The sequence below is a fragment of the Leuciscus leuciscus genome, assembly GCF_965113295.1.
Source record: "Leuciscus leuciscus genome assembly, chromosome: 18".
In the NCBI taxonomy this organism is placed as follows: Eukaryota; Metazoa; Chordata; class Actinopteri; order Cypriniformes; family Leuciscidae; genus Leuciscus; species Leuciscus leuciscus.
The window spans coordinates 8980023-8993156 of NC_138742.1; the positions used below are offsets into that span (position 1 = coordinate 8980023).

Sequence of the window (13134 nt, forward strand, 5' to 3'; positions counted from 1 at the left end):
TTGGAGACATTTATGCACTGAACACTATAATCTTTTTAATTTATGAACTCCACAGATTTGTACCTGATAACAAAACATAAATACGCCCCTGAAATCTGAATGAAAATTACTTTTAAAAAGTCCTGTCTGGAAATCACAAACGAACATGATTGGTCCAAACTCACCAGCGCTGTGAAAAGAAACAGTTACCACGTGACTGTCTGTCTGTACTTCGCTTTAGTAGCGGTCTAGATAATAATTTACTCCTGAATAATAACCGTGGAGGACTTTGATAGCCATTGAAATGAAAATACACAGTGAATAGGTAAAATAAGAGAATTATTATTTAGAATTATAGACAACGAATGGACCACTAAGCCACGCCCACACATAGAGGGTTATTGATATGCTTCTCACTTGTTCTATGCTGTGGCGTCATGGCTAAAGTTGTTTAGCTGCCGTGCTAACCTGTTTTACTATTTGAACATATCCACACACTTATACAATCTTCACAGTTGGTTTACATCCCTTGAAAGTGTGCAAGCTGACTAACATGCACCCACCAAGTGTTCATATCCAGCTAACGTTAATCTACTAACGTTACAGTTAGAGTTTGACTGTCAGTCTCCTGTAACGTTAAACATAAAACATTTCATTTCTGATCTTTTCAAAACTGCCAGGATGCCTGAAATCAAAATCACGCCTTTAGGTAAGACGCTTGCTTAATTTTGTAGGTAACATGTCTGAAAAACGTGTATAAATAAGCCATTGTCAAACATGTGATACTTAACAAATCCGGTAATATATACAAATGTTATTATATATTAATCAGCGTGTTTATGTGTTCAAGTGTTTATGTTAATTTGCTTATTATACCTTAAAACAACTTATTTTACGTATATTAGACCATATATACCATATAATAATACCATATTGCGTGCATATAGTATGTATGCATTTGTGTTTGTGTGTACACACACACACACACACACACACACACATACCGGTACATATATATATATATATATATATATATATATATGAGTTCACGTTTCATATTATTATGAATAACTACATTAGAACTACATTAAAATAACTAAATATATATAAGTGATTATATATTATTTTGACTATAATTTTATAATATAAATGGGTGTAATTCTAAACCAAGTTCTTCTGAATGTGTTTTCTCGCAGGGGCTGGTCAGGACGTCGGCCGCAGCTGTATTCTGGTCTCCATCGGAGGCAAAAACATTATGCTTGACTGCGGGATGCACATGGGCTACAACGATGATGTACGTTTCAACAGTTCTTGCTACGTTCACATATGTGTACTTTGAGTATAATTCTGTAGTCTACAAGTCCCTTAACTTTCTGTGTTTCATTTCAGAGACGTTTCCCAGATTTTAGTTACATTACCCAGAACGGTCGCCTCACTGAGTTCTTGGACTGTGTCATTATAAGGTTTGTTTATACTGGATTTGTATCATGTGATGGTTGTGTGAGTTTTCCTCCTCTTCATTGTGATTTTTTTTTCCTTCTTTATGTTCCTCTCAGTCATTTCCATCTGGATCACTGCGGGGCTCTTCCCTACATGAGCGAGATGGTGGGTTACGACGGGCCCATCTACATGACCCACCCCACCAAAGCCATCTGTCCCATCCTGCTGGAGGACTTCAGAAAGATCACAGTCGACAAAAAGGGAGAGACCAACTTCTTCACTTCACAGATGATCAAAGACTGTATGAAGAAAGTTGTGCCACTCAACCTCCACCAAACAGTTCAGGTAAAGTTCATTGTCTAAATTAATTCAGATTTTTTATTTTTTTATTAATTTTAGTTAATTAATTTAAACAGGTTTAGTAAACTAATTAATATAAATAATTTTAGTAATTTAATGTGTTTTTTTATTGTACATTTTTCACTATTGAAAATGTTTTAAATATAATGTAATTTAAGCTTCAAATAAATGTGTTTATGTTGCTAGTGGTTGCTTTTTTGGGGGGAATAATTTTATCTGACTTATTTATTTGTTGTTGTTTTTTTTGCTCCATCAAGGTAGATGAAGAGCTTGAGATCAAAGCGTACTATGCAGGTCATGTGCTGGGAGCCGCCATGGTTCAAATCAAAGTTGGCTCGGAGTCTGTTGTCTACACAGTGAGTGTCACATTACCTATCGCATACTCTCAAATTCATGATGTTCCAGCTACTGACTTAATTAGCTAATTATATCTAAATCAATTTGTATAGGGTGATTACAACATGACACCAGACAGACATTTGGGGTGAGTAAAATCTCTTTTTGTCACACATTTTATGTAACTCAAGTCATGTTTAAAGGGATAGTTCACCCAAAAATTTAAATTCTGTCATCTTCGGAAAACAAAGTTATTTTTAATAAAACCTGAGCTAGTTCTGTCCCTCCATTGACAGCTACGCAACTACCACTTTGACACTTCAAAACGTTCATAAAGAGATCGTAAAACTCCAAATTTTAGTCCAAATTTTCTGAAGAGACTCGATCGCTTTATATGATGAACAGATTGAATTTCGACTTTTATTCACATTTAAACATTGATCAGCGAACATAAACAGAAGCTCAGCCGAACATGCTTGACGCGCAAGAACAAACCTCATTGGTTCTGGCTGAAGCTCAAACGTGATGTGTAACGCGAGAATGAACCTCGTTGGTTCTCACACGTCAAGCGAACATTTGTGTTCTGAAGATAAATGAAAGTCTTACAGGTTTGGAACGACATGAGGGCGAATAAATAATGACAGAATTTTCATTTCTGTCTGAACTAACCCATTCAATTCTCTGACTTTATATACTCAGAGCTGCTTGGATTGACAAATGCCGGCCAGATATTTTGATATCAGAATCCACGTATGCCACTACGATCAGAGACTCCAAACGCTGCAGGGAAAGAGATTTCCTGAAGAAGGTTCACGAAACAGTGGAAAGAGGAGGCAAGGTAGACAAGACTCATCCAATCAGATTTTAGAGCGCTAACTATCCATTTTTTAATGTCAGTTCAATCATACGTTCTCAGACGTGTGTGTTTATGTCCTGTTAATTATGGTGTCTCTGTTGTAGGTCTTGATTCCAGTGTTTGCTCTGGGAAGAGCACAGGAACTCTGTATTTTGTTGGAAACATTCTGGTGAGCTTGTAAAATTGCTTGATCACCTTGATAAGCATGATATATTCTGTAAGGATGCTAATGGAAACTGTATATTGGCACAGAACAGTGTCTAATTGCTGGTTGTTCACTTTAACAGGGAGAGAATGAATTTGAAAGCACCCATTTATTTCTCCACCGGGCTGACGGAGAAAGCCAATCACTACTACAAACTCTTCATCACCTGGACCAATCAGAAGATCCGCAAGACCTTTGTACAGAGAAACATGTTTGAGTTCAAGCACATCAAAGCCTTTGATCGCTCATATGCTGATAATCCTGGACCAATGGTAAGGCTGCTACAAAAACAAGTCTGTAATTCATATACTCTGCAAGTCTATAAGGAGGCATTCATGCATTTTTTATTATTATTATGCAAAAAATATATCACATCAATTATTTCTCATTATTAAATTATACATATAGAAACCTTTTAGAATATTAATGAGTATTCTAAAAAATAATATAATTAAATTTTTAAATCTTATTTCATTAAATCTGATAATATACTCTGCAGTTCTATTGTTAAATTAATAATAATAATATTATATTATGCAACATATTTTGTTATCTATTATTATTTCTTATTATTAAATTACACATGTAGAAACCTTTTAGGATATTAATTAATATTATGTTTTTAATTATTCAATTGTTAATATTCTAAAATTAATATTAATCAAAAAGAAGTGTTTATTTTATTTTATATACTATTATTAATTATTATGACTACTACTTTATGCATTATTATTATTATTAACTGATACATGCAGAAACCTTGTAGAATATTTAACATGAAAATGTTAAATCTTATTTCTTTAAATCCTATTTTCCTTTATTTAATACAATAATTACATTTTAAATGTAATATTAAATATGTTCGTATAACTGTGGAATATTTAAAAAGATTTTCCACATCCATCACAGAATAAATCGGTGAACAAATCTGAACTCGAGTCTTTTTGGTGATCAGAATCAAAAGATTTGAGATTCGATTCGACTCTCGATTCCCAAGAACTGCCTCAGAATCGAAGAACTGATTCTTTTTACGAAGACATTAACTTTGTAGCCGTTATAGCATTCAAAAAGACTTGATAGATTGTTGTGAAGTGAATCAAATGAGTGCATGATATCATAGAAAGCAGCCTGAGACTTTGATATCTGTTTCATCAGGTTGTGTTCGCCACCCCTGGAATGTTGCATGCTGGGCAGTCTTTACAAATATTCAAGAAATGGGCCGGGAATGAAAAGAACATGGTAAGAAACCTTATGAAGCAGCAGAAGATGTTACTGCTAAACACTTACGTACCACTTCAGCTCATTCAATGCCTGTTCCAGCTCATAGTGGGTCATCGAAAGAGAAAATATATGAGTTTAATGTATTTGTTTCTCAGGTCATCATGCCAGGATACTGTGTGCAAGGCACTGTGGGACACAAGATCCTGAATGGACAGAAGAAACTGGAGATAGAGGGAAGACAAACGGTAATTGCTAGCAGCAAACACAGATTTTAATTGACCTTCACTAGATGGCATCAGAGAACTTTAGTAGTACTCTAACTGTAGAACTGTAGTCTCTACATTGTCCACCGTTTCCCTTAAATTTCATAAAAATTTGCCATTTTTACCTTCCTTGACCAAACCAGAAGTTTATTCATGTCAAACCTCTATATTTCACGTCTGAATCTCTATTCGGTTACTTGTCAAAACAAGTAACTCAAGTACTCGTGGTTTATGTTAGTGTAAAAAAAGGCATTGAAAAGAATAGTTTGTGTCAACAAGTGTTTATTAATTGTCAGCCCAGTGTTTGCAAACATGTCTCTTACTTGTATTGTAAAAACATTAAAGTAACAGGTTTCATTTTATATTTTTAATGTGAATTGACACGCAATGTTAAAACCTTAATATCCATATCTTTGACGTCAAGAAATATGTGATAAAATTAATTTTAACAGTTAGCCTAGGGGTATACAACCTTAGCCTCCTCTTTTATTTTCAAAAATCTTAAAAAAAACAAAACAATAATGGATATGTACTCGCATCACTTGGATCTTCACTCAACTGTTTCAAAATAGTTTATTATATAGAATAAGACATACCCTCTTTGCTCAGTCATGGCTTGCTGGTTTGGGTTAAAAAAACAAAACGAGTGTGTCGACATTGCACGTTCGAGTACTTGATGGCTTCTGAAAGCGCTGACTAGTGGTTGAAGTATTCGACTACCCGACTAGTCTATGCAAGCCCTAGTCTCATATGTGGTGTGTGTGTGTTTAGTTGGAGGTGAAGCTGCAGGTGGAGTACATGTCCTTCAGCGCACACGCCGACGCCAAAGGCATCATGCAGTTGATCCGCATGGCAGAACCCAGGAACATACTGCTGGTGCACGGAGAAGCCAAGAAAATGGAGTTCCTCAAAGACAAGATCGAACAGGAGTTCAGTAAGTCTACAGCTTCTCTGTTTGATTGTTTTTGACTGCTTTACTATCACTTATTTCCAGTTCTATGATTTATTAATGGGCGGGGTAATGCATTACAAGTAACGTGAGTAATCAGATTACTTTTTTAGAGTTACTTTTTCAAATAAGTAATGCAAGTTACTTTGTTTTCCCATTTATTGACTGACAGCTCTCCTGTCCCCATGTTGAGAGAAATCAGGAGTATAAGTGCAGAGGTGTTGTATGTAAACCATAGACTGTAAAAAAATATGGATGTAGTGTCCGTGACGTCATCCGCAGGTTTCTGACGAGCATTTTTGAAGCCCAAAGTGTGCGGAACCGGTCGTCGCCATCTTGGCAGCGCGTCAACACCGTGCGTCATTTTATGGTGTTGTGATAAACTGAAAATGGGCAAAGAAACGGGATTAGCTGAGGTGACGTGACGGCTAACAGACAGCAGACAAACGGCTAGTAGTGACAGCGGCGGCAATCCACCTGTCACTCAAGTGGCCACGGCCTTAATTATGTAGAACTTTAAGGTTTAATATCATTTAAACGGATGAGTTATTTAAAAAAATCACCCCCCTCACAGGTGTCATGAAGGGCAAAATAACTTTTTGTACCAGGCTGTACTTCTTTTTTTTTTTTTTTTTGCATCGCTCTAAGCGATGTCACACGTTTTTTAGGCCAAAACATTTTTTGTCACATACAGCAGACATCTCCTCACTATCTACTAGCTGCCTGTCCCCTGAACACACTGTAAAATAACGCGGTCTCTGTAGACAGCGTTTTTGGCTCCACAAACGGCAACAAAAACAAACTGGGCTAACCCGCACCACTAAACATAAACTGTTCCAGCCAATAACCGACAAGAAGGATTTGGGTTGGGGTTTGAGGGGTTAGTGCGCGGATGAGGAGGAGGGAGGGTCTAGCTAGCCTCCGTTTTGTTTGACAATACTTTGAACGTCAACAAGAAGTGACGTCACCCAACATCACTTAGACTAGAGCACCTTTAACATGGGGGGGTATTTGTGATTGACTCTCTTTTAGCCCTCTCTAGTGGCCAGTCGATGAATTGCAGTTTTAGTCACTTCCGTGTTGGTTAGAGACCGGAAGGTTACCGCTTAGTGTAATCATGATGGTTATTGTAGTTCTAGACTAAATGTGAACATTCAGTTACTCACTTGCACAAAAACAGATTCAGTGTTCCTCAAAATCAATAAAAAGTGAAATACAAACTCAAAATATTATGCAAACCTGCAATTAAATGTTAAAAACACAAAAATATATATAAGATCCAATTCGACCATACTAATAAGCAAAAATGACTTAATTTAACTTCACATTTGTGTTCCCTTTTTTTTTTTTTTTTTTGCTGGAATGAGAGTCTTAAACTTTCTTCTCCAGCATCTATGTCCAGCATCATAGACAGTAAGGCCCTGTCCCAAATGGAACCCTAAGCACTCGCGGTCTTCCTCTGAGTCCACACTTTCGCGACATAATGCCGCTTTGACTGTCGGGAAGAAGTCTGCTGCGGAGTCCGCATCAGTGCGGGTTCGGCAAAAGTGCGCATCAAGGGCGCAAATCGACCACATGGGGGCGCTCGCGAGCACCCTTCTGAGATCTAAAAATGACAAATGGGACACATTGCGGTCTCACGGACTTAACGGACACACGCACGCGGCAGCCATTGTAAGTCCACAAGACCGAAAGTGCACATGAAGTGTGCCATTTGGGACAGGGCCTAACTTTCTTCTCCTGCATCCTATTCTTCTGCGTTCCAGAATAGCAGCACAGCTGAAAGGTTTGTTTGAGTTGCGCCCTCTACTGTACAGGAGTGAATTTGCTTATTCATTTTACTTATGGTGAGAAAGGGCCTTTACATTTGCCAAAAATAGAACTTTAGTTTTTTTGTTAATAAAAAACAAGCAAGCAAGCCCAGCCCAGCCCAGGTGAGAAAAAGTAACCACAAAAGTAATATAAAGCAATACTAAGTAACGCAATTAGTTACTTTTTTAGGGAGTAATGCAATGTCGATCAATTAAATAGTTTACTTTTCAGTGTTTAGATGTTCTCTTCTGAGAAAAACACTTTTGTTTTACCCAATGCAGGTGTTAGTTGCTATATGCCGGCCAATGGAGAGACGACGACCATAGTGACGAACCCCAGCGTCCCTGTGGACATCTCGCTCAACCTGCTGAAGAGAGAAATGGCCCTCGGAGGTGATCAATGACACGTACACCACTGAATGCTCTATTTGACCTGTTTACAGACACACCATCATTTATTTTCTGTCCTGTGGTTAGGTCTTGTAGTTTCTGCTTTTCTATCTATGGATATAAATATAAATATATATATGAAACTTTCTCACAGGTCCATTGCCTGATGCTAAAAGACCTCGCACCATGCACGGGACATTAATAATGAAGGACAATGTAAGTCAACATAGCTCTTTAGGTTGGTTTCCATCATTTATTTGACGACTGTGAGGTTTTGGATGTCAATAATTCCCTGTTTTCTGAATATATATGTGTGTGTGTGTGTGTGTGTGTGTGTGTGTGTGTGTGTGTGTGTGTGTGTGTGTGTGTAGAGTCTGCGGCTGGTTTCTCCAGAGCAGGCTCTCAAAGAGCTAGGCCTCAGTGAACATCAGCTGCGCTTCACCTGTCGCGTCCAGCTCCACGACCCCCACAGTGACACCGACACACTCGGCCGAATCTACACACACCTCAAGAGGTCAGCAAACAATACCACACACACACACACACACACTTTCTTTTTGCTAAATTGATGCAGCTAATTATGCCCCCCTCTATGGGTATAATTATGCATATTATACCCATATGCAACAGGGTTATTATTGTTAAATAAAGCGAAAATGTTTTTGAATTTTTTTTATTGTGAATTGAAATAAAGTAAAATATAAATATTAAATTAAACAAAAATTTGAAATAAGGTGAAATAAGTTTAAAAAAATTACTAACTGGAAATAAATACAAACTACAACTGAAATAAATTTAAAAGTAAAATTGAAGTAAAAATAAAACCTAAATAAATAGTCATATAAAAAATGACAAAACACAAGAAATTTGAATGTTAGAAAGTAAACAGAAAATGTAAAAATAAAAGCTATTTCAAAATATTAATACAACTATAATATATAAATAATACTAAAATAACACTGGTATGTAAATTCTATAATGAAGAACTTTAAAACTTTCAGAAAAAGTCAGTCTTGAAGGTCAGGTGTTTCCAAGTCTACAGTCGGTGTGGGATGTTACACTCAGAATTTAGCACCTAGAGCTTAGGTGAGATATCTTAAGAAGTTTTACTTCAGAGGGCATCACTGAGTCATTTGTGTCGTGATTTAAAAATTATTCATGTAAACGGGGCTTCAAACTGCAGTTAAATTGGTCGCAAATGTAACAAAACAATGTTGTTTTTTCAGTTATGCCCAATGATAGCCTGACTACGTCAGACTTCGTACTTCCGCTCAATTTCAGTTCGCTTCTGTACTCAGTCTGAGATAGCGACCTATCTCCCAGTTTTCCTCCGGCCTCAAAACAGCCGGCCAATCAACGAACAGAGGGCAGGCTGAGAGCCGTGACGTAGACGCTGATTGTACCGTGGATGTGTAGATTTACCTCACATAATCTGCAAAAGTCGTTCCACAGCCATGTTCACTCCGGTATTTCGCTCGATGGTTTTGTTTTCGCATCATACATGTGTTTACAGTGGAAGTTCGATGCGGCTGAGCCGGCGCATAACACATGTCATAACCAAACATTATGCGATTGGCTTACGAGTAACCAATGATTTTAAACTTCAGACAAGCGCCCCCGCGAGAAAGAAAACGCTTTTCAATTATGCCCTTCCAGACTCTGTCTACGAAGCAAAGCGAAGTAGTAGAGTTTGGTATTACCAGGCTAGCCCAATGATTGATAGACAGACAGACAGACAGACAGATAGATAGATAGATAGATAGATAGATAGATAGATAGATAGATAGTATACTACTATTTTTGTAGTCTTGATGCTTGGTTCATCACGTACAGGTGGGTCATTGCACCCAAACACTTGCCCTCAGTAAACAAGGCCGTTACCACTCTAGCCACTGTGTAAATGTCAGCGCATGAGGACAAATACTGAATGAGGTTTGTGCTTTCCTAAAGGTTTCATTTAAAAGTCAAGTCTTTTTTTCTATGATCTCTTTCAGTGTATTGAAAAGTTACAGCATCCAGCACGTCCCAGACGGCACCGTCATAGTGGAATCCATCGTTATTAAAGTGACGTCCTCGGCCGAGGAGCCCAACCTCAAAGCCATTCTGCTTTCTTGGAGCTATCAGGTGAATAATTATCTCCACTGATGCCCTTCCTAATTTAATAGGGGTTATATTGTGTTCAACTTTAACCACTTAATTTTAAAAGTGAGCAATAATAAAACCTCTGCGCGTGGTCAGACAGTTGGTCTAGTCGTGGAATTTACAGCATCTCGCAGCCCACGAGGGAAAGTTTTTGCCCTTATGTTTCCTAACAAACACGGGTTGCGTTCAGGGCCGGGTATCGCCAGCTCACAACACAAACATATCACAATAAATGTCACCATCTATTATGCGGTAGTTCATCACGATTGAAACGGCCACAAATGCTGGAGAGAAAGTGATCTCATCTTCTCGCATGGTTCACTTCACCTTCTCCGATATATTGCGTCTTATAGAAACACCTCCAACCGCAACAAACGCTTAGATCTTTTACAGACCTGTTTTTCCATTAATTTGAATTTATTCAACATTAAATTGATCAAAAGTGACATTAAAGACATTTACAATGCTAAAACATATTTCTATTCATTTAAGAATCCTGGGAAAAGTGTGAAATGTGTCTCAGAAATCATCATATTAGAATGATTTCTGAGGGATCATGTGACACTGAACACTGAAGTAATGATGCTGAAAATTCAACTTTGCATCACAGGAATAAATTACATTGTATACTATATTAAAAAAGGAAGTGGTTGCTATGAAGTGTAATATATTATCTTAGTGCGCACAAGAGACTTCTTTTTAAAAACCCAAACCTTTGAACACATATTAATTAGTGCTGTCAAATCGATAAAACATAAATCATTATAAAGCACCATTTATATATATATATATATATATATATATATATATATATATATATATATATATATATATATATATATATACACACACATGCATACTGTATATGTATATATATATATATATATATACACTGAACAAAATTATAAACAAAACTTTTGTTTTTGCCCCCATTTTTCATGAGCTGAACTCAAGATCTAATACTTTTTCTATGTACACAAAAGGCCTATTTCTCTCAAATATTGTTCACAAATCTGTCTAAATCTGTGTTAGTGAGCACTTCTACTCTGCCGAGATAATCCATCCACCTCACAGGTGTGGCATATCAAGATGCTGATTAGACAGCATGATTATTGCACAGGTGTGCCTTAGGCTAGCCACAAAAGGCCACTCTAAAATGTGCAGTTTAACTGTATTGGGGAAAAAAAAACAGGTTGTTGATTGTGGAATGTTGGTCCACTCCTCTTCAATGGCTGTGCGAAGTTGCTGGATATTGGCAGGACCTGGAACATGCTGTCGTATACACCGATCCAGAGCATCCCAAACATGCTCAATGGGTGACATGTCCGGTGAGTATGCTGGCCATAAAAGAACTGGGATGTTTTCAGCTTCCAGGAATTGTGTACAGATCCTTGCAACATGGGGCCGTGCATTATCATGCTGCAACATGAGGTGATGGTCGTGGATGAATGGCACAACAGTCAGAACTCGTCACGGTATCTCTGTGCATTCAAAATGCCATTAATAAAATGTGTTCGTTGTCCATAACATACGCCTGCCCATACCATAACCCCACCGCCATCATGGGCCACTCGATCCACAACGTTAACAACAGCAAACCGCTCACCCACATGACGCCATACACGCTGTCTGCCATCTGCCCTGTACAGTAAAAACCGGGATTCATCTGTGAAGAGAACACCTCTCCAAAGTGCCAGACGCCACCGAATGTGAGCATTTGCCCACTCAGGTCAGTTACGACGGCGAACTGCAGTCAGGTCGAGACCCAGGAGGTCCTGGGCTGGTGTGGTTACACGTGGTTTGATGTACCGCCAAATTCTTTTGGCTTTGGAGACAGCTTATGGTAGAGAAATAAACATTCAATTCATGGGCAACCGCTCTGGTGGACATTCCTGCAGTCAGCATGACTGAATGTGTTTGGGATGCTCTGGATCGGCGTATACGACAGCGTGTTCCAGGTCCTGCCAATATCCAGCAACTTCACACAGCCATTGAAGAGGAGTGAACCAACATTCCACAGGCCACAATCAACAACCTTTTTTTTTCTTCCCCCCCAAAACAGTTAAACTGCACATTTTAGAGTGGCCTTTTATTGTGGCTAGCCTAAGGCACACCTGTGCAATAATCATGCTGTCTAATCAGCATCTTGATATGCCAACACCTGTGAGGAGGATGGATTATCTCGGCAAAGAAGAAGTGCTCACTGACACAGATATAGACAAATTTGAGGGAAAAAGGCCTTTTGTGTACATAGAAAAAGTCTTAGATCTTTGTGTTCAGCTCATGAAAAATGGGCGCAAAAACAAAAAAAATTGCGTTTATAATTTTGTTCAGTGTATATACACATGAATATATTTACAAACTTTTATGTTAGATGCGATTAATCGATTTGAAAGCAATAATAGTAATATACCATACTGTCTAAGTTATTGATTAACTTAACTCTTATTCTAATTTATATACTGTTATTCATACAATAATAATTTTTTGATCGAGTTGTTTAGATTTTACATGTTAGGTTTTGAAATGTACCCTTTTAACCTGTTTGTCATAGTGTTTAAAACTATCTTTGTCTTCCTCAGGATGAAGAATTGGGCAGTTTCTTGTCTACGCTGTTGAAGAAAGGTCTGCCTTCCTGAATGGTGATACTGATTTGACGTTTGTCTTTGTTTGAAAATAATAATAAAGGTTTTTTTTTTGTAAAATTCAGAAGACTGTCATTTGTGAAAAATATATTTATTTCTTGAATTTGAAACAAAAATACAGTCTTTTCATTCGAGGGCGATAGGAGTCACCTTGTCTTGCCTCTGTTCAATCTTACATGGTAGACGGCACTTAAAACAAATAGCCTCAGCCTTCAGAAGCTTAAAAACCCCTGGAAATGGAATAAACACCCCTTTTTTTCTTCAGCCTCAGTCTTTTGAACCTCCACTTGTAGTGTCCGGTGGCAAAGTAATACAATATCGGGTCCAGGAGGCTGTTTAGACTGACCAGAGCCATGGTCACCCTACGGAGGATGTAAATCAAGTCACTATGTTCGTCCTGTCTCAAGCGAGACAGGAGGTACACTAGATGCATGACATGATAAGGCAGGAAACACACAACAGTGATGGCCAGGATGGCGTAGATGACCCTCCGTGCCCCGCGGGCCGTGGAGTTGTGGATCCGGGTTTGATGGAGAT

General features: G+C 38.0%; 1 protein-coding gene across 1 annotated transcript; it reads left to right on the forward strand.

Annotated features, from left to right (window-relative positions):
• The first annotated feature begins 379 nt into the window (after positions 1–379).
• On the forward strand, positions 380–12657 carry ints11 (integrator complex subunit 11). The gene is made up of 17 exons (XM_082145442.1): positions 380–688; positions 1176–1273; positions 1369–1442; positions 1536–1764; positions 2037–2135; positions 2229–2263; positions 2815–2953; positions 3076–3140; positions 3259–3448; positions 4332–4415; positions 4553–4642; positions 5432–5594; positions 7703–7813; positions 7965–8026; positions 8182–8324; positions 9805–9934; positions 12535–12657. The coding sequence occupies exons 1-17, from the start codon at positions 661–663 to the stop codon at positions 12589–12591; spliced, it is 1797 nt and encodes a 598-aa protein (XP_082001568.1). The 5' UTR covers positions 380–660; the 3' UTR covers positions 12592–12657.
• The last annotated feature ends 477 nt before the right edge of the window (positions 12658–13134 follow it).